This window comes from Oncorhynchus tshawytscha, linkage group LG14 (assembly GCF_018296145.1).
Source record: "Oncorhynchus tshawytscha isolate Ot180627B linkage group LG14, Otsh_v2.0, whole genome shotgun sequence".
Classification (NCBI taxonomy): Eukaryota; Metazoa; Chordata; class Actinopteri; order Salmoniformes; family Salmonidae; genus Oncorhynchus; species Oncorhynchus tshawytscha.
Window position 1 is genome coordinate 5,019,936 of NC_056442.1, and position 22,786 is coordinate 5,042,721.

General features: G+C 43.0%; 1 protein-coding gene across 2 annotated transcripts; it reads left to right on the forward strand.

Moving 5' to 3' along the window:
* The first annotated feature begins 338 nt into the window (after window positions 1-338).
* Window positions 339-20,760, forward strand: keap1a (kelch-like ECH-associated protein 1a). Of its 2 annotated transcripts, none has more exons than XM_042296911.1 (12): window positions 339-660; window positions 7,060-8,081; window positions 8,297-8,496; window positions 8,723-8,879; window positions 17,321-17,413; window positions 17,552-17,698; window positions 17,781-17,890; window positions 18,046-18,175; window positions 18,272-18,468; window positions 19,233-19,438; window positions 19,543-19,719; window positions 19,870-20,760. In XM_042296911.1, the coding sequence occupies exons 2-12, from the start codon at window positions 7,872-7,874 to the stop codon at window positions 20,043-20,045; spliced, it is 1,803 nt and encodes a 600-aa protein (XP_042152845.1). In that variant the 5' UTR covers window positions 339-660; window positions 7,060-7,871; the 3' UTR covers window positions 20,046-20,760. The 2 variants fall into 2 exon arrangements, with proteins under 2 accessions (XP_042152845.1, XP_042152846.1); XM_042296912.1 differs by lacking the exon at window positions 339-660 and adding an exon at window positions 688-969.
* The last annotated feature ends 2,026 nt before the right edge of the window (window positions 20,761-22,786 follow it).

The window sequence follows — 22,786 nt, forward strand, 5'->3', positions numbered from 1 at the left end:
CCAGATGCCTCCACATCAGAATGGGACACCACCCAGAACGTTCTGATGCTGGGCTGTCTGATGATACTGTTCCATCAAACTACGCATCCCCATATCCACATAGCAATGTGTACAGTTTCTTTGTTCATAAACTGCTGACCTTGCACACACACACACACACACACACACACACACACACACACACACACACACACACATACCTTTCGTGATCTATTTGACTTTCAATATGAGGTACTGCATGTTTAATTGAATAGGCCTGGAGCACTATATTTATTTATGACTCAAAGAAACTGTTTAGGACCTTAGTATGTGGGCGTTGATTTGTTTTTAGCGTATTACATGTCTGATGTCATAGATAGTCTACAAGCCACGCTGAACTGCGCTGGGCTGGCGTATCTTGCGTTATAATCGTCGGGTAATCGGGTTCATTTCTTGGAATGTTGTTATTGTTGTTTTGTGAGTACTTGCCGACTTGCCGGGTGTCAGTAATGGAGTTGTACTGCGGGGCTATGCTGCTATGAAGTTGAAGTTGCTAAGTCATGGTGATGTAGAAATCGCGCAGCGCGCATATAATGCATCTACTGTGATGTGAATGCCCCACATCAATGCGAAACGCGCAGCGTTCAGGCGCACACAGCACAGGAGCCAGCTTCAAACAAGGTATTGTGCATCTGGATGTGTCTAAATTGTATCCGAAAAAAGTCACTCGTTTTATTCAATAGGTGCGATGTCATTTAAAAGTGAAGTGGCAAGTTTTGTTTTTGTGCCGAAATAAGGTCTACGCGGTTGCGTCATCAAAGGACAACTGCGTTCGCAGTTTGACAACCTGATTTCCATACTGACAGTCAGTGAGCCGAATGTGTCGTAGCCACATTGTTTTCTGTGTCCTTAACCGCGAAAATAACACTAGATGGAAACTACTATTTTGGAATAAATCCCTGTAGCCTAAAATATAATATAGCAGGGGAGGTGAGTATCAACTGATTTGAGCATATAGGCTAGGCTACATCAGGGTCTGATGTGTGTAATATTTTACTTTTGACATGTCCTATTGTTGTTGAATGCACTGCAGTCGAAAAGGAAGTGAAAACTGATTAAGAAGCAGATGAGCGCCACATATGACTAACTCCCGCTCATATATCTCAATCTAAACTTGCCTGGAAACCTGACGTTGAATTGCATTGCAATAATGGTTGAATTGAAGACGTTTAAGCTGCCTATCAGTCGTTGTTTTTTGCTACCAGTGAAAATGAGCTCTTGCAACAGCTGCATAGTGCGTATTCAGAGGCTGATTAATGCAGGTGCTTACGGGGTCTGAAGCCCCTGTGCTCAAGCCCGTAGGGGGCCCTTGAGGCAGAGAAAAATTGAGAGAAAGTTATGAGAGTCTATATAAACATTCTGATAAGTATAAATAACGACAATCTCAAGGGAATACGTTTATCTATAACATGAATATAGCTGATTTATGGAGTGAGTCATGATTATGAATGAACATAAACAAGATAAAGGTATTGGTTTTGCATGTTGTCATGCATGCTGTCATCAGCATTATTAGTACACTCTTGAGTGGTTTCAGATTATGTGCACCTTATCAGTTGTTCCAGTGAACAGAGTTGAACCCTTCCCCTGCATAGGAAGTCATTATGTCACAACTGGGTTCAGTAGCCCTGTTCAGCTTTAGGGCCTATTGTCTAATCATTGTTTGACTTGTATGTTGACTTTTATGTTCTTGGAAAAACATTTTTTTCTTTGTAGTCAAATATGTCTGTGCCAGATACCTTATGACAGTGCAAAATAGTGACACACACACACACACACACACACACACACACACACACACACACACACACACACACACACACACACACACACCACACCCACACCCACACAAACAATCCTATTCTCTAAGTGTTGTAGTGAGTCACCTGTCTGGTCAGAACCACCTTCTCATTAGTCATAATGTTGAAACAGGCCTCTGCTCTGTTGTGTGTGTGTGTGTACTGTATATCCGCACATCCTGTTATGAAATAATTAAACATTATCCTCATCCAATTGAACTGAAGTTAAACAATTGAGAACTTATTTATTGGCAGTTCATTTTGAATTGTCTGACCATGTTTGGTTGCTCAGCATATAACCTCTAGCCTGAAATGATTTAATTGACATGGATAACGGTGTCAAGCAGCATTGCGTGAAGACTGTCGTGTCAGGCTATGACATAGCAAATACCATGTTGTAAATATATTAATATTATTTACCTTTATTTAACCAGGCAAGTCAGTTAAGAACAAATTCTTATTTTCAATGACGGCCTAGGAACAGTGGGTTAACTGCCTGTTCAGGGGCAGAACGACAGATTTGTACCTTGTCAGCTCAAGGGGGTTGAACTTGCAACCTTCCGGTTACTAGTCCAACACTCTAACCACTAGGCAGGGTAGCCTAGTTAAATGCCTCTAGTCAGGTTGTTAAATGATGAAGGGGATGAGCTGAGGAGAGGAAGCCACTTCAAAGTATTGAGATGCAACCCTCAGTGATAGAACAGCACTGTGTGTTCTTGTTGGTTCTGTTGCACGTGGACACACCCACTGTTCTGTTAATGGTTAACTTTTGGATACTGTCACAGTGTTTGAACAGTGTGTGCTGTAAAACTGCATCTTAGTTTCAACTAGTATTTGTTACATTGTATAGCATATACTGTACCATTCAAAAGTTTGGACACACCTACTCATTCCAGGTTTCTCCCCTATTTGTACTATTTTCTACATTGTTAAATAATAACAAAGACATCAACACTATGAAATAACACATATGGAATGATGTAGTAACCAAAAAAGTGTTAAACAAATCAAAGTATATTTTATATTTGAGATTCTTCAAAGTAGCAACCCTTTGTCTTGATGACAGCTTTGCACACTCTTGGCATTCGCTCAGCATATGTGGGAACTCCTTCAAGACTGTTGGAAAAGCATTCCACATGAAGCTGGTTGAGAGAGTGCCAAGAGTGTGCAAAGCTGTCAATCAAGGCAAAGGGTGACTACTTTGAAGAATCTCAAATATAAAATATATTTAGAGTTGTTTAACACTTTTTGGGTTACTACATGATTCCATGTGTGTTGTTTCATAGTTTTGATGTCTTCACTATTATTCTACAATATAGAAAATAGTAAAAATAAAGAAAAACCTTTGAGTGAGTAAGTGTGTCCAAACTTTTGACTGGTACTGTATGTTAGCGGTGTAACTTTGTTTCAGTAGTTGAAGTTCTGCAGATTCTCACTCTGTGTCCTGTGGACTGTACGCCTATTTGCTGTGTCGACAGGGTTAGTTTTGGTGTGTTAAAACCCCTTAAGCCAGATCAGGAGTTCAGTACCAGGGGACACAGCTCAGGACAATGGACCTTTATAGGAGGCAGGGGGGGGTTGAATATGAAAGACTCTCTCTTTCTCCTCCTCCTCACTCCCCCTCTTTTTCTATCCCCTCCCTCTTTTTGCCATTCACCACACTCTTTCCATCCCCTCTCTTTCCTTCCCCCCTTTCGCTCTCTCTCCCCACTCTCTCTCCTGGCTGGTGGGTTTAGGTCTTGTGACTTGTGATCAGGCTAGCTTTAGGGTGACACACACCACACTAGGCCTATGTAATTTCTGGTATGACTGTTTGTCTTCTATTTATAAGCCATAAGGAAGTGAAACTATGCTCGAGGTTCTCATATAGTTTACCCAATAGCAATTTTTAATATTCATACTGAACATAAATATAATCGCAACATGTAAAGTGTTGGTTTCATCTTTCATGAGCTTGAAATAAAATATATTTTTTTAAATCCATACGCACAAAAAACGTATTTCTCTCAAATTTTATGCACAAATTTGTTTACATCCCTGTTAGTGAGCATTTTTCCTTTGCCAAGATAATCCATCCACCTGACAGGTGTGGCATATCAAGAAGCTGATTAAACAGCATAGTCATTACACAGGTGCACCTTGTGCTGGGGACAATAAAAGGCCACTCTAAAATGTGCAGTTTTGTCACACAGCAAAATGACACAGATGTCTCATGTTTTGAGGGAGCATTCAATTGGCATGCTGACTGCAGGAATGTCCACCAGAGCTGTCGTTTCAGAGAATTTGTCAGTACGTTCAACCAGCCTCACAACCTCAGACCAGGTGTAACCACGCCAACCCAGGACCTCCACATCTGGCTTCTTCACCTGTGAGATCGTCTGAGACCAGCCACCCGGGCAGCTGATGAAACTGTGGGCTTGCACAACCAAAGGACTTCTGCACAAACTGTCAGAAACCGTCTCGGTGAAGCTCATCAGTGTGCTCGTCTTCCTCACAAGGGTGTTGACCTGACTGCAGTTTGGTGTCGAAACCGACTTCAGTGGGAAAAATGCTCACCTTCGATGGCCACTGGCATGCTGGAGAAGTGTGTTCTTCACGGATGAATCCCAGTTTCAATTGTACCGGGCAGATGGCATCGTGTGGGCGAGCATTTTTCTGATGTCAACGTTGTGAAGAGAGGCCCATTGTCGTGCCATTCATCTGCATGATAATGCACAACCCCATTTCGCAAGGATCTGTACACAATTCCTGGAAGCTGAAAATGTCCCAGTTCTTCCATAGACTGCATACTCATCAGACATGTCACCCACTGAGGATGTTTGGGAAACTCTGGATTGACGTGTACGACAGCGTGTTCCAGTTCCCGCCAATATCCAGCAACTCCGTAAAGCCATTGAAGAGGAGTGGGACTACATTACACAGGCCAAAATCAACAGCCTGATCAACTTTATGCGAAGGAGATGTGTCGCGCTGCATGAGGCAAATGGAGTTCACACCAGATATTGACTGGTTTTCTGATCCACGACCCCTCCCTCCTTTTTGTTAAGGTACAATTGAAGTCAGCAGTTTACGCACACCATAGCAAAATACATTTAAACTTAGTTTTTCACAATTCCTGACATTTAATCCTAGTAAAAATTCCCCATCTTAGATCAGTAAGGATCACCACTTTATTTTAAGACTGTGAAATGTCAGAATAATAGTGGAGATGTATTTCAGCTTTTATTTATTTCATCATGTTCCCAGTGGGTAAGAAGTTTACATACACTCAATTAGTATTTGGTAGCATTGCCTTTAAATTGCTTAACTTGGGTCAAACGTTTCAGGTAGAATTCCACAAGCTTCCCACAATAAGTTTGGTGAATTTTGGCCCATTCCTCCTGACAGAGTTGGTGTAACTGAGTCAGGTTTGTAGGCCTCCTTGCTCGAACACGCTTTTTCAGTTCTGCCCACAAACTTTCTATGGGATTGAAGTCAGGGCTTTGTGAGGGCCACTGCAATACCTTGACTTTGTTGTCCTTAAGCCATTTTGCCACAACTTTGGAAGTATTGTGGCAACATTGTCCATTTGGAAGACCCATTTGCTACCAAGCTTTAACTTCCTGACTGATGTCTTGTGATGATGCTTCAATATATCCATATAATTTCCCTTCTTCATGATGCCATCTATTTTGTGAAGTGCACCAGTCCCTCTTGCAGCAAAGCACCCCCACAACATGATGCTGCCACCCCAGTGCTTCACGGTGGGGATGGTGTTCTTCGGCTTGCAAGCCTCCCCCTTGTTCCTCCAAACATAAGGATGGTCATTGTGGCCAAACAGTTCTATATTTGTTTCATCAGACCAGAGGACATTTCTCCAAAAAGTAGCATCTTTGTCCCCATGTGCAGTTGTAAACCGTAGTCTTGTTTTTTTATGGCAGTTATGGAGCAGTGGCTTCTTCCTTGATGAGTGAGCTTTCAGGTTATGTTGATATAGGACTCGTTTTACTGTGGATATAGATACTTTTGTACCTGTTTCCTCCAGCATCTTCACAAGGTCCTTTGCTGTTGTTCTAGTATTGATTTGCACTTTTCGCACCAAAGTACGTTCATCTCTAGGAGACAGAACGCATCTCCTTCCTGAGCGGTATGATGACTGCGTGGTCCCATGGTGTTTATACTTACGTACTATTGTTTGTACAGATGAACGTGGTACCTTTTACAATTTATTTTCTGAGGTTTTTGCTCAGGATTTTCCCATGATGTCAAGCAAAGAGGCACTGAGTTTGAAGGTAGGCCTTGAAATACATCCACAGGTATACCTCCAATTGACTAAAATCATATCAATTAGCCTATCAGAAGCTTCTAAAGCCATGACATTATTTTCTGGAATTTTCCAAGCTTTTTAAAGGCACAGTCAACATAGTGTATGTAAACTTCTGACCCACTGGAATTGTGATACAGTGAATTATAAGTGAAATAATCTGTCTGTAAATAATTGTTGGAAAAATCACATGCACAAAGTATATGTCCTAACCGACTTGCCAAAACTATAGTTTGTTAACAATAAAATTGTCGAGTGGTTGAAAAAACTAGTTTTAATGACTCCAACCTAAGTGTACGTAATCTTCCGACTTCAACTATATCTGTGACCAACAGATGCATATCTGTATACCCAGTCATGTGAAATCCATAGGTTATGGCCTGATGAATTCATTTCAATTGACTGATTTCCTTTTATGAACTGTAATTCAGTAAAATCGTTGAAATTGTTGTATGCTGCGTTTTATATTTTTGTTCAGTGTACATTCAGTGTACATTCAGTGTACATTCAGTGTACATTCAGTGTACATTCAGTGTACATGGGTAAAGCTGGTAATCATTTTATGTGCAGAACAGCTTCATTTCCAAAAGTTTAAAAGGTGAAAACCATTTGTTTTAGAGACAGGGGTGTCACCAATGCTGTGTTCTATTCATTAGGTATGCCGAAGTTCATTTTAAAGGATATGTTACAAGCTCAAAACATTTGTAGCAGAATTACAATTATGACAATAACCATGGTCATTTGCATGACAATTCATCTTTACACAAAGTTCCATAATCATCACAGCCCTAGGTCTGTTGACAGTGGTGTGTGTGTGTGTGTGTGTGGGGGGGGGTTTAACACATTTGATATACACACTCCATTGGATACACACATGCTGCCTCTCCTAATGACTATATTGTCTTAATTTGCTCCCAGACAAACAGAAGCCGCCAGATCATCCCTGATGTCATCTATCTTGGACGTAGTGGATTTAGAGGACAAAAAGTGAAGAATTGCCAACAAATGATTCATTCCTGAACTCCAGAACTAGAAGCCCAACACCAAAGGACCAAGCTGGAATCTCATGGACTAAATCAGGAATATCTGTTCTAAAGATGGAACCTCTGGACTAAACTAGAACTCCATGGACTAAATAGGAATAGTTCTTAAACCAGGAATATCAGGACCAAAAGCTGAAACATCACAGACTAATTTAGGCATTTCTGGACTAAAATTGGAATCTCTGGACTGAATATGGAATTGCTGGGCTGAACTAGAAGTCTTTGGGTGAAATCAGTAATCTCAGCGACATGACTATTTTTTTCTGTGATATCTGACTGACTAGCATTGAGGATATATGTGTTGTAACAGGCTAGTCACTAGATAGCTATGCTAGAGAGGTGAACATATTATCAACACATTGACTCTGGAGGAAATACTGCCAATAGTGATGGATGGAAGTTATAATCATCAAATCGGACAAACGGAGGGGTACGTGGGTGTTACTTGTGTAGGACTTTGATTTGTAATAACAGATACTGCGTGGAAAACCCCACCCGTGAACGTTTAGTAGTATTGATAAGTATCACGCGTTGAGTGACTATGCACTATGCACTGTGTTACAATCATTCAATAAGGATTAATCGGGTGCAAAAGTCAACTTGGAGGATTCAGGGAAAATCTATACTTAGTCCATTGATTGATTAATCCGTCTCTAAGACAGACAACCCCCCCTCCCATCGGTCAGGATGTTGTGCCCCAGGAAGAAGCGCCTCACTAGGGATGCAGATTTCTCTGCCATCGCGGTGCCGTCGATGCGGGGGTCTGGGTACCTGGACTACACCATAGAGACCCACCCCTCCAGAGCCCTGCAGGCCATGGAGGACTTCAGAAGGCACGAGATGCTGTGTGACATCACCCTACATGTCACCTATAAGGACACGACCGTTGACTTCAAGGTGAGAGGGCTGCTCTTTGTTCCTACTTCTAAAGCTGTATAAGGTGATACTTGACTGTAAAATACAGCGTTATCCTCGTGCATTACCCTGGGGGTTTGCTTATCAAAGCAAAAGGCTGTAAAATACTTTCTTAGTTGAATCATGTGTTTTACTGCTTGGTTGGAGTAAAAGCCTGCACCCCACCCACATGGCCACACCTCCCCTCCCAACCTCAGGTGCATAAAGTGGTGCTGGCGTCCTGCAGCCCATACTTCAAAGCCATGTTCACCAGCAGCTTTAAGGAGTGCCACGCCTCTGAGGTGACGCTACGTGATGTCTGCCCCCTGTTGGTAGGGAGGCTCATTGACTTTGCCTACACCTCACGCATCACCGTGGGGGAGAAGTGTGTGCTGCACCTCCTACTGGCTGCTATGAGGTATGAGTCTATGTGGTGACATAAATAATTTGACTGGAAGATGGTTTACATATAAAGTTCTTCCTGGTGTCTTATATGATGAATCCTTCTGTACCTTTTAAGGCGTGTTGTGACTACCTCATTGAACAGATGTGTGTGTGTGTGTGTGTGTGTGTGTGTGTGTGTGTGTGTGTGTGTGTGTGTGTGTGTGTGTGTGTGTGTGTGTGTGTGTGTGTGTGTGTGTCAGGTACCAGATAGAAGACGTGGCTAAGGCTTGCTGTGACTACCTCACTAAAAACTTGGAGCCTGCCAACGTGATCGGCATCGCTCGGTTCGCTGAGGAGATTGGCTGCACCGAGCTGCACCTGAGGAGCCGCGAGTACATCAACACACACTTCAACGAGGTAGGAACCACACACACACACACACACACACTTTGTATCTCACTCACATAATGTAGCCAATATGGCTGGCTATGTGTCTGAAGTGACCTGAAGTAACCTTTCAGATGTGGGTTGGATTTGGGCCAAAATAATGTTGCTGTCTGTCAAGCAGCTGTCATATTGCTGTACACATGAGCTATTTTAGCACGATGTCATAAAGACTATAAAACATCAACGAGACAAAGACGATTTTGCCTTTTGTTGATAGATGTTAGAAGAACCAAGAGGTCCTGACATACAGACCATTATAGCATCCATGATGTTTTCACACTGTGAAGAGCAGGAAGCCACTGTCGTGTCTTTGGCTTTGCCGGATTAAGTAACATGACATGCTATTCTATAAAATAATTTCTCCATAATTAATATTACCTGATTGAGCTAATCATGTAAATGTAATTAACTACTGAGTCGGGGCACCACGACAGAATATTTATAGAGGTGTTATCTTCCGAATAAACTCTTAAAGACCTAGTAATATTTTACATCAATAGCAGTCAATATTAATCGTCACCTTAATTCAGTCTCATCTGAAAGTTGTAAATTCTTGGTTATCTTCACGAACCCTGGCTAACAAGTTGAATCAGCAATACAAAATTGTGTTTAATTATTTATTTACTAAATACCTAACTAATCACACAGAATTACACATACACATAATTAATCATAATTTGATTACAAATTACGTCATAAAGGAAAACGTCCCTAGTGGGCGGAACCGATATGACAGCTTGTTACACAAAACAAAAGGGGCTGGGTTTGAGTGAAAGAGCGGGAAGACTGAGTAACAAAGGAAGAAGCTGTGCCATCGTAAATACAGTATCTTATGCATTCTAAATTACCGCCCATTTGGAAAAGGAAAATGCAATAAATATTTACTCTGAGCTCCACTTCAGTAGGTTGGTGGTAGATGGAAGGCCGTGTTGCCAAACTGAGTCCTTTGTCCTTTGAAGAATGTATCTGGTGGTCAATTGGATACGTTGTAGTAACGTCGTTGTGTGATAGATGGGATACTCTGTCTGTTCCTTCCTAACCCTCATTTGCAGCTGCTGTTGCTAACTCACCGGCTAGGAGGTATCACTTCTGTAGTGAATAAGAGTTCAAAATTCATACTATTCGCAGCCAAAGCTCACACTGATGTTGGCTTCATTTTGTAGTTATTATCTGAACCATTCTGACATTGGACCGTCGTCCTCACATCCTCGGAACAGGAGGTTATATTTCCATCAAGGCTTTATATAGTGGAGGGAGAAGGGTGTGTCTGAAAAGTTTTATAACCCATGTCTCTTCACAGGGGCAGGCCACTGATTGAGCAGAGCCCTAACCTTATGAAAACCCAAATCTCTCATTTGGAAGCTAACATTACATTTCATCTCTTCACCAATAATTTTATATTCAAACATTTAAATTGAACAACAATTCCATGTGAATCCGATAACTCTGATGTGTAGACTTTGCACTGTAGAGTTTATGTCATCTTACCATTGATGAGAATGTCTCAGATGACAACCGAACTGACATCATATTCATTAAGTACCACCGCATATGTTCAAGTGGTTGGATTACCAGAATATAGTTCATTTCCACCCCACCTTTTGAGGTTACAAGAATCTCTATGTTAACCAAGGGGTTTTCAGATGTAACATCAGTAGGGTAGAGAGAGGAAAAAGGGGGGAAGAGGTATTTATGACTATCATAAACCTACCCCCAGGCCAAAGTCATGACACCACGGAATGGGTAATGGTTTTGGTAGGAATCCCAGAGCTTCCACAATGTAGGGTTGCACATGTACACAGTATTTACACCCTTCATCAGTTCTAGAGTGAAAGCATTAGAAATGTGCTTATGCTTATCGTCAGGCTTGAAGTCCTAATTATACAGGATTCTCTGACCTTTCTTGTACATGTACAGTGCCTTCAGAAAATATTCACACCCCTCGACTTTTTCCACATTTTGTTGTTAAAGTGTGTTTCAATTTGATTTAATTGTAATTTTTGGTAAACGATCTACACAAAATACTCTGTCAAAGTGGAAGAATAATTCTAACATTTATTTAAAAAAAATATATTAAAAATGAAACACTTCTATCTTGATTAGATAAGTATCCACCCCCCTGAGAGAATATCTGTTAGAAACACCTTTGGCAGTGATTACAGCTATAAGTCTTTTGGGGTAAGTCTCTAAGAGCTTTCCACACCTGGATTGTACAATATTTGCCCATTTTGTTATTTTGAAAAGGTTCTTCAAGCACTGTCAAGTTGGTTGTTGATCATTGTTAGAAAGCCAATTTCAAATCTTGCCATAGATTTTCAAGCCGATTTAAGCCAAAACAGGAACATTCAATGTCATCTTGGTAAACAACTCCAGTGTATATTTGGCCTTGTGGTTTAGTTTATTGTCCTGCTGAAAGGGGAATTTGTCTCCCAGTGTCTGTTGAAAAGAAGACTGAACCAGATTTTCCTCTAGGATTTTGCCTGTGCTTAGCTCTATTCCGTTTCTTTTTATCCTAAAAAACAACCTAGTCCTTGCCGATGACAAGCATACCCATAACATGAGGATGCCACCACCATGCATGAAAATATGAAGAGTGGTACTCAGTGATGGATTTCCCACAAACACAATGCTTTGTATTCAGGATAAAAATTAAATTTCTTTGCCACATGTTTTGCAGTATTCCTTAAGTGCCTTATTGCAAAAGGAATACATGTTTTGGAATATTTTTTATTCTGTACAGGCTCCCTTTTTTCACTCTGTCATTTAGGTTAATATTGTGGAGTCACTACAATGCTGTTGATCCATCCTCAGTTTTCTCATATCACATCCATTAAACTCTGTAACTGTTAAAAATCACCATTGGTTTTATGGTGAAACCCTGAGCAATTTCCTTCCTCTCTGGCAACTGAGTAACTCAAGGAAGGACACATATATCTTTGTAGTGACCGGGTGTATTGGTACACCATCCAAAGCCTAATTAATTACTTCACCATGCTCAAAGTGATATTCAGCACCTGCTTTTTTATTTTTACACATCTACCAAGTGGTGCACTTCTTTAGGAGCATTATAAACCTCCCTGGTCTTTGTGGTTGAATCTGTGCTTGAAATTAACTTTTTTCGATTGAGGGATCTTACAGATAATTGTATGTGTGCGGTACAGAGATGAGGTAGTCATTCAAAAATCATGTTAAACACTATTATTGGTCAAATCAAATCACATTTTATTGGTCACATACACATTGTTAGCAGATGTTAATGCGAGTGTAGCGAAATGCTTGTGCTTCTAGTTCCGACCATGCAGTAATATCTAACGAGTAATCTAACAATTTCACAACAACTACCTTATACACACAAGAGTAAATTCATTAATAAGATTATGTACATATAAATATATGGATGAGCGGTGGCCGAATGGCATAGGCAAGATGCAGTAGATGGTATAGAGTACAGTATATACATATGAGATGAGTATTGTAGGGTAAATATTATATAAAGTGGCATTGTTTAAAGTGACTAGTGATACATTTATTACATCCAATTTTTAATTATTAAAGTGGTTAGAGGTTTGAGTCAGTATGTTGGCAGCAGCCACTCAATGTTAGTGGTCACAGAGTGAGTCCATGCAAATGATTATGTGACTTGTTAAGCACAGTTTTACTCCTGAACTTATTTAGGCTTGCCATAAAGAAGGGGTTGATTACTTATTGACTCAAGACATTTCAGATTTTCTATGTTCTACAAACAAAATTGTATTTTTATTCAGGCCGTAACACAACAAAATGTGGAAAAAGTATAGGGGTGTGAATACTTTCTGAAGGCAATGGAAAAGTTGTTCATGGCAGTGAATCTCAAGTAGTAGACTCCTCTTACTGGTGGTGTGGAGATACCTGGAGCAGAGGACAAGAACATTTTGCATACATTCTTTAATAAAGCCTTGGTTTCTTGCATGTTAACATTAGAAGCCTACTCCCTAAGTTTGTTTTACTCACTGCTTTAGCACACTCTGCCAACCCAGATGTCTTAGCCGCGTCTGAATCCTGGCTTAGGAAAACCACCAAAAAGTCTCTCACTGTTGCCGCTTGCTATAAACCTCCCTCTGCCCCCAGCTGTGCCCTCGATACCATATGTGAATTGATTGCCCCCCATCTATCTTCTGAGCTTGTTCTACTAGGTGACCTAAACTAGGACATGCTTAACACCCTGGTCATCCTACAAACTAAGCTTGATGCCCTCAATCTCACACAAATGATCAATGAACCTACCAGGTACAACCCCAAATCAGTAAACACGGGCACCCTCATAGATGTCATCCTAACTAACTTGCCCTCCAAATACACCTCTGCTGTTTTCAATCAAGATCTCAGCGATCACTGCCTCATTGCCTGTATCCATAATGGTTCTGCGACCAAACGACCGCCCCTCATCACTGTCAAACGCTCCCTGGCCTTTCTAATCAATCTGGCCGGGGTATACTGGAATGAATTTGACCTCATCCCTTCAGTAGATGATGCCTGGCTATTCTTTAAAAGTGCCTTCCTCACCGTCTTAAATAAGCTTGCCCCTCTCAAAAAAATTTGAACTAGGAATAGATATAGTCCTTGGTTCACTCCAGACCTGTCTGCCCTTGACCAGCACAAAAACATCCTGTGGCGTTCTGCATTAGCATCGAATAGCCCCCGTGATATGCAACTTTTCAGGGAAGTTAGGAACAAATATACACAGGCAGTTAGAAAAGCTAAGGCAAGCTTTTTCAAACAGAAATTTGCATCCTGTAGTACAAACTCAAAAAGATTCTGGGACACTATAAAGTCCATGGAGAATAAGAGCACCTCCTCCCAGCTGCCCACTGCTCTGATGCTAGGAAACACTGTCACCACCGATAAATCCACTATAATTTAGAATTTCAATAAGCATTTCTCTACGGCTGGCCATGCTTTCCACATGGCTACCCCTACCCCGGTCAACTGCCCGGCACCCTCCACAGCAACCCACCCAAGCCCCCACCATTTCTCCTTTACCCAAATCCAGATAGCTGATGTTCTGAAAGAGCTGCAAAATCTGGACCCCTTCAAATCAGCCGGGCTAGACAATCTGGACCCTCACTTTCTAAAATTATCTGCCGAAATTGTTGCAACCCCTATTACTAGCCTGTTCAACCTCTCTTTCGTATCGTCTCAGATTCCCAAAGATTGGAAAGCTGCCGCGGTCATCCCCCTCTTTAAAGGGGGTGACACTCTAGACACAAACTGCTACAGACCTATATCTATCCTATTCTGTCTTTCTAAGGTCTTCGAAAGCCAAGTTAACAAACAGATTACTGACCATTTCGAATCCCACCATACCTTCTCTGCTATGCAATCTGGTTTCAGAGCTGGTCATGGGTGCACCTCAGCCACGTTCAAGGTTCTAAACGACATCATAACCGCCATCGATAAGAGACATTACTGTGCAGCCGTATTCATCGACCTGGCCAAGGCTTTCGACTCTGTCAATCAGAACATTCTTATTGGCAGACTCGACAGCCTTGGTTTCTCAAATGATTGCCTCGCCTGGTTTACCAACTACTTCTCTGATAGAGTTCAGTGTGTCAAATCGGAGGGCCTGTTGTCCGGACCTCTGACAGTCTCTATGGGTGTGCCACAGGGTTCAATTCTCGGACCGACACTCTTTTCTGTATACATCAATGATGTTGCTCTTGCTGCTGGTGATTCTCTGATCCACCTCTACGCAGACAACACCATTCTGTATACTTCTGGCCCCTCCTTGGACACTGTGTTAACTAACCTCCAGACGAGATTCAATGCCATACAACTCTCCTTCCGTGGCCTCCAACTGCTCTTAAACGCAAATAAAACTAAATGCATGCTATTCAATCGATCACTGCCCGCACCTGCTCGCCCGTCCAGCATCACTACTCTGGACGGCTCTGACTTAGAATACATGGACAACTACAAATACCTGGGTGTCTGGTTAGACTGTACACTCTCCTTCCAGACTCACATTAAGCATCTCCAATCCAAAATTAAATCTAGAATCGGCTTCCTATATCGCAACAAAGCATCCTTCACTCATGCTGCCAAACATACCCTCGTAAAACTGACCATCCTACCGATCCTCGACTTTGGTGATGTCATCTATAAAATAGCCTCCAACACTCTACTCAACAAACTGGATGCAGTCTATCACAGTGCCATCTGTTTTGTCACCAAAGCCCCATACACTACCCACCATTGCGACCTGTACGCTCTCGTTGGTTGGCCCTCGCTTCGTACTCGTCGCCAAACCCACTGGCTACAGGTTATCTACAAGTCTCTGCTAGGTAAAGCCCCGCCTTATCTCAGCTCACTGGTCACCATAGCAGCACCCACTCGTAGCATGCGCTCCAGCAGGTATATCTCACCCCCAAAGCCAATTCCTCCTTTGGTCGTCTTTCCTTCCAGTTCTCTGCTGCCCATGACTGGGACGAATTGCAAAAATCTCTGGAGCTGGAGACTCACATCTCCCTCACTAGCTTTAAGCACCAGCTGTCAGCAGTTTACAGATCACTGCACCTGTACTTAGCCTATCTGTAAACAGCCCATCTATCTACCTGCCTCATCCCCATACTGGCATTTATTTATTTTGCTCCTTTGCACCCCAGTATCTCTACCTGCACATTCATCTTCTGCCGATCTACCATTCCAGTGTTTAATTGCTATATTGTAATTACTTCGCCACCATGGCCTATTTATTTCCTTAACTTGCCTCATTTGCACTCACTGTATATAGACTTTTTGTTTTCTTTTGTTCTACTGTATTATTGACTGTATGTTTTGTTTATTCCATTTATAACCCTGTGTTGTTGTTTGTTGTTGTTTGTGTCGAATTGCGCGAATTACGCTTTATCTTGGCCAGGTCACAGTTGCAAATGAGAACTTGTTCTCAACTAGCTTACCTAGTTAAATAAAGATAAAAATAAATACAAATAAATATAGCTTGAACTCCTAGACTAAAGTCAGTCAAAAACAGTCTGTATGGTTGGGTCGTAGGCCCTGCCGATATTGGTGATGACTCTGGTGTAGACCGGGGTGGTGACATTATTGAAGGGGCCTACAGGTCCATTGTGGCTCAAACCAGCAGAGAAGGCCACTTTTGGTGTGCCCATGAACACAGGAGAGAAAACAGTAGAATTACTTGATGATACTGATACAATTACATCATTCTTCTATTCACAATCACAGAGTGCAAATGACAGTGTATTTTATGGTTCACAGGTTCTCAATTGTATTTAATACATTATACTTGTGCAACAGTGAATTCTGCAGCAATGTCGATTTAGTGAAATGAACTGATCCCCAACTCAAAATCAATGTTGTTCACATCCGTTTTACTATTACTGCAGCTGACCTCGTCAGCTCTCACTGGCACTCAGTCTGGCCTCCAGGCCTGAAACCCACAGACATATATTCACACTAAGAGTCACCAGTAACTTTACATCCAACATGAAACAATGTTAACCCTTCTTCAAATCACTATAAACAGTGGGACGCTGTGACTGACTTAGTCCCTTCAATTTACACCTTTACAACCATACCTGTTAAATCACCTGTGTCCTTTAATCTTCATCTTCCCCATGGTGGCTTCTAAGGTCCGCCACTGTGTTTCTATACCTCAGCCTCATTGGCTGTCAGTCTGACCTCCATGTTACTTTGCTTCTCTCTCTGCTCCACCATGATGGTTCCCAGGTTGTGCACTATGTCTCTCAGCTCCTTCATCTCGGTCCAGATGTCAGGGGTGGTGGTGGTCTGTTCGTTGGTCGTCTCTCCATCTGAACCTCACTCACCCTGCACTGTGTCCCTGTTGAGTGATGTCACTCTCTCTGACCCCTCCACTCTCTTCCTGAGTCCATGCCCCAGACAGACAGAACACCCTCCACTCTCCTCCTGAGTCCATGCCCCAGACAGACAGAACACCCTCCACTCTCCTCCTGAGTCCAGACAGACAGAACACCCTCCTCTCTCCTCCTGAGTATTGACAGTCAGAACACCCTCCAATCTCCTCCTGAGTCCAGACAGACAGAACAGCAACACCAGCAGAGCTACAGCACCCCTCATTCTAAAACGATACCTCTTCAGATATGATGCGCTTCATGAGGCTCAGACCCCCTCCTTATATACACACATCAGTTAAGCAGCACGTGTACAAGAGACACGTCATTAAAAAGTCAAGGTTGGTAAGTCTTGTCAATGTTGTATAAGACCATGAGAAGTCTGCAACTGTTGTTTGGTGAAGGGTCCCCTGGCGTCACCTGTTCCCTATAGACAAAAACAGTGTGCGTAGTCAGACATAGAAATGCCTTATTGACGGATTGTGTTTGTGTGTGTGAGCATGTGACGCGTGTTGACTATGTGTCTATTTGTCCCTACCCCAGGTAACCAAAGAGGAGGAGTTCTTCAGTCTGTCTCACTGTCAGCTGTTGGAGCTCATCAGCCAGGACAGCCTCAAGGTGCTCTGTGAGTCAGAGGTATGGATTTGATTTATATTCTATTATACATTGTTTATCCTGAGGTGTATATTTATATACTTCACTTATATGCATATTTCTATGTGAAAATCAAGATAACCGCCTGCCAAAGTTTTACCATGAGCCCCTTGATGTCAGGTGTACAAGGCTTGTACAGACTGGGTACGATGGGACGTGGAGAGCAGAGCTCCGTATCTCCACGCCCTCCTCAATGCTCTCCACGTCTACGCTCTGCCTCCCAAGTTCATCAAGATACAGCTCCAGTCCTGCCCCATCCTCAGCAAGGCAAGTCCCTATCTATGAAACTATGTCGTCTATTCATCTATGACCGGCTGCTGGGATTGATTGATACGTTCCTTCATTCCAGGCCAACTCCTGTAGAGACTTCCTGTCTAAGATATTCCAGGAAATGGCGTTGAGGAAGCCCCTCCCCCCTGCGCCTCACCGTGGAACACAGCTTATCTACGTAGCCGGAGGGTAGTCTACAAACATATGATGGGATGGTGTGGGGTGTCGTAGGATAGGAGAGCGTAGGACACGATACAATACAATGAGACAATTGGAAGATAGGATATGATGATATAATCCTATTATGGTTATGTACTGTCTGATCCTCCTGTGTTCCATCCCAGGTATCGGCAGCACTCTCTGTCTTCTATGGAGGCCTATGACCCTGGTAGGAACATCTGGCTGAAGCTAGCTGACATGGGCTCTCCCTGCAGTGGCCTGGGCTCCTGTGTGCTGTTTGGCCTGCTCTACACGGTACACGAACGCACGCACACACCTTGCTTTTTACAGCCTTGTCTGTCTATCTAACCCCTCCCCCTCTTCATCCCTCCCTCTCTCCCTCCTCCTCAGGTGGGAGGCAGGAACCTGTCCCTACAGAACAACACTGAGTCCAGTTCCCTGTGCTGCTACAACCCCATGACCAATCAGTGGAGCCAGCACGCCTCCCTCAACACCCCCAGGAACAGGGTGGGGGTGGCTGTGGTGGACGGGAGCATTTACGCCGTGGGGGGGTCCCAGGGGTCCACACATCATAACACTGTGGAGAGGTGAGGAGGGGGGAGAGAAATAGTGAGGAGAAGGGGGGGTGGGGGGTGTAGAGGAGAGAAGACAGAAAGAGGAGAGAGAGCAGAAAGAGAGTGAGATGTAGTGTAAATTCCCCAAGATAATGTAGGAATTCCTGAGCCCGAGGTGGGGGACTAATTAGTGTGACAGCCTTTGGTCCGGCTGTGTTGGTACCTGCTTCCAAGGAATGTCAATCCGGTTGGGAATGCTTCACAACTCGCTGCTGAGCGGCTAAAAGGTAGGAAATCATCTTCACCGGAATGTCATGACATTCTGGCTCCTATACAATAAGTTAATTATACTATCTAACTCACACTCTGATAGCAGCTACAGTCCCATGCACTCAGGTCATGATGATAACAATGATAATGAGCATTGCACTATGCAGAAATCGCACAATTTCTAATAGTTTGCCTAATTTCAATGTATGTGACAAAACAAGCAAGTATATTGTAGAGAATCTTTGAACCATCTTAACCTCTGTGAAATATCTTTTCCATAACCAAAAATATTGTATTTTCAGCTGTTTGACGTTGGTGTACGAAACCGAAAGTAAAAGATTCAAAAGCAAAACTTAAGAATGGGAAGCATAGAAATAACGCACATAGAACAGATCTACTGCTTCTTAGACGTTCTTTCTTTAAGTCACATTTCTATGTAAATTTTGTCGGGACGCCCAAAAAGTTACATATTACAGCTTTAAGACAATAACAACCATAAATTCTCTCTCTCTCTCGCTCTCTGCCAGGTATGACCCAGAGGCGAACCGCTGGGTGTTTGTGAGCCCCATGTCAGTAGCCCGTCTGGGGGCGGGGGTAGCAGGTTGCGAGGGGTCTCTGTACGTGGTGGGGGGGTTCGACGGCCAGAACCGCTGGAACACAGCAGAGAGGTTCCACCCCGATTCCAACACCTGGCACCAACTGGCCCCCATGACCACTGTACGCAGTGGACTAGGTGAGAATGTGTATGTGTGTGTGTGTGTGTGTATACACACCTGTCAAAGTGTGTGGATAATGTCTCTCGCTCTCTGTTTCTCCCTCGTGTGTGTGTGTGTGTAGGTGTGGTGTGTGTGGACTCATACCTGTATGCAGTAGGAGGGTATGACGGTCATACCCAGCTCAGCTCCATGGAGAGGTACAGTGTAACCAGAGATGTGTGGGAGCCAGTGGCCTCCATGCAGCACTGCCGCAGCGCTCACGGGGTCACCATCTACCAGGGACGCATCTTCATACTGGGTGAGCCTGGAGAAACCTGCCATCTCTCTGGAGAGTTTGGCCAACTTTAGAACCAGATGCCATGTTGCTCCTACTGAGCCTTGGATTCACCCATCCTGTTTCCCTCTCTCTGCCCTTCCATCCCTCGTCCTCCCTCCCTCCTGCCTCCAGGTGGTTTTAACTCCACAGGGTTTCTGTCCAGTGTTGAGAGTTACTGCCCTGACACCAACCAGTGGACGTCCATCACCAACATGTTGCTAGGACGCAGCGGAATGGCCGTCGCAGTAACAATGGAGCCCTGCCCCGGCAACCTGCCCGAGGAGGAAGAAGAAGAGGAAGTGACATAGAGTTAGAGCGAGGAGACATGACTCATCATAACTCTTTTTATATTTGACTCAACATGGCGGCAGAGCAGGACTTGTTGCAGTAGAATTAGAATGAGTAGAAAGTACAAAGCTCTTAGATCACTTTTATCCAAAGCCACAAAGTTTGCATTAATCAGGAATGTCTGTTCTGATCATTCTAATTCTATGTGGAGTCAGTAGGAAGTGGACCAGGGGGAGGACGTGACCTCACAGTGACTTCAAAGTGACCTCACCATTATTAGGGTGCTACAGACAAAGAGTTAGGAATTAGAATACTAGAATGGGCATGAACCTTCGTATGATGCCATTATAAGACACATTGCCTGAATCACTAAATGGGCTGTCACTCCCAAACAGAAGATGACTGCATTGGTCACAATTTATTTTTAAATGTATCAACTTAAATTTAAGGAACACCTAACTTTACAAGACTCACATTACTTATTTCGACAACAGCAGCCATTACACATTCCAAGGGTACATCATGAGGTTAGAATAAGATCTTTCGGCTACAAAGACCCAACTGACTGGAATCACAGTGAATTTAAGAGCCATTTTTCAAATGTTAAGAACAAACAGTTTGTGTTTTTAATCAAGACACTGTCTTTCAAAGATAATTCTTAAAAATCAAAATAACTAAACAGATCTTCATTGTAAAAGGTTTAAACACTGTTTCCCATGCTTGTTCAATGAACCATAAACAATTAATGAACATGCACCTGTGGAACGGTCGTTAAGACACTGACAGCTTACAGACGGTTAGCAATTAAGGTCACAGTTATGAAAACTTAGGACACTAAAGAGGCCTTTCTACTGACTCTGAAAAACACCAAAAGAAAGATGCCCAGGGTCCCTGCTCATCTGCATGAACGTGCCTTAGGCATGCTGCAAGGAAGCATGAGGACTGCAGATGTTGCCAGGGCAATAAATTCCAATGTCCGTACTGTGAGACGCCTAAGACGGTGCTACAGGGAGACAGGATGGACAGCTGATCGTCCTCGCAGTGACAGACCACGTGTAACAACACCTGCACAGGATCGGTACATCCGAACATCACACCTGCGGGACAGGTACAGGATGGCAACAACAACTGCCCGAGTTACACCAGGAACGCACAATCCCTCCATCAGTGCTCAGACTGTCCGCAATAGGCTGAGAGAGGCTGGACTGAGGGCTTGTAGGCCTGTTGTAAGGCAGGTCTTCACCAAACATCATGGGCAACAACGTCGCCTATGGGCACAAACCCACCGTCGCTGGACCAGACAGGACAGGCAAAAAGTTGCGCTTTTGAATTGCATTTTTGTCTCACCAGGGGTAATGGTCGGATTTGCGTTTATCGTCGAAGGAATGAGCGTTACACCGAGGCCTGTATTCTGGAGCGGGATCGATTTGGAGGTGGAGGGTCGGTCATGGTCTGGGGTGTCACAGCATCATCGGACTGAGCTTGTTGTCATTGCAGGCAATCTCAATGCTGTGCGTTACAGGGAAGACATCCTCCTCCCTCATGTGGTACCCTTCCTGCAGGCTCATCCTGACATGACCCTCCAGCATGATAATACCACCAGCCATACTGCTCGTTCTGTGTGTGATTTCCTGCAAGACAGGAATGTCAGTGTTCTGCCATGGCCAGCGAAGAGCCTGGATCTCAATCCCATTGAGCACGTCTCAGACCTGTTGGATCGGAGGGTGAGGGCTAGTGCCATTCCCCCCAGAAATGTCCGGGAACTTGCATGTGCCTCGGTGGAAGAGTGGGGTCACATCTCACAGCAAGAACTGGCAACTGGCAGTCCATGAGGAGGAGATGCACTGCAGTACTTAATGCAGCTGGTGGCCACACTAGATACTGACTGTTACTTTTGATTTTGACCCCCACTTTGTTCAGGGACACATTATTCCATTTCTGTGAGTGACATGTCTGTGGAACTTGTTCAGTTTATGTCTCAGTTGTTGAATCTTGTTATGTTCATACAAATATTTACACATGTTAAGTTTGCTGAAAATAAATGCAGTTGACAGGGAGAGGACGTTTCCTTTTTTGCTGAGTTTATGTATATATTATAGGTACTTCGTTTTATTAGGTGTATTAGTAGTTGGAGCAGTAGTTTTACTTGTAGCCCTATTATGCTGTTAATGTATGTATTTTAAAAATATATTTTGTCATTATCAGACAGTAGTTGCCATATTATTCTCGTTACTAAGTATTGTTTGTTTCGTTTTTTCCCCCATTTGGACACTTGAAAACGACATGGTGCATCTCAAGAGATTTCGGCAAGATTTCAAACACTAAAATATATGGAAACAGACCATCAATGCCTACATGTGTTTTCTTGGAAAATAGAGTGATACAATATCAGTACTTGTTGCATTTACAACTTGTCTAAATCTTACAGATAAAGGTCAGCCATTTTGGTCAGGGAGTTGGTCAACCATGGTTTGCCAGTGCTGTGATAAGATAGTGTCAAATAATGAAGATGAAGAATTTCTGCACTCTGTGTGTGTTAGCTTGCCAGCTAATGTTAGAGGAATGATTCCATAAATGTTTTAAATTACCTGCCAATATGGCAACAGTCCATTCAAACAATACAGTCAATCCACAGACATATACCGGCTGAAATCAGTTGATGATAAGATTTAGACAAGTTGGAAATGCAACAAGTACTGATATTGTATCATATAATATCACTCTGATTTCCAAGAAAACAAATGTAGACATTGATGGTCTG

Excerpts from the sequence above, each read along its gene's own strand:
- keap1a (XM_042296911.1), top strand. The coding sequence starts at position 7,872 with ATGTTGTGCCCCAGGAAGAAGCGCCTCACTAGGGATGCAGATTTCTCT. Across the intron at positions 17,891-18,045 it reads CTTATCTACGTAGCCGGAGG|GTATCGGCAGCACTCTCTGT; the intron begins GTAGTCTACAAA and ends GTTCCATCCCAG. Across the intron at positions 19,720-19,869 it reads GGGACGCATCTTCATACTGG|GTGGTTTTAACTCCACAGGG; the intron begins GTGAGCCTGGAG and ends TCCTGCCTCCAG.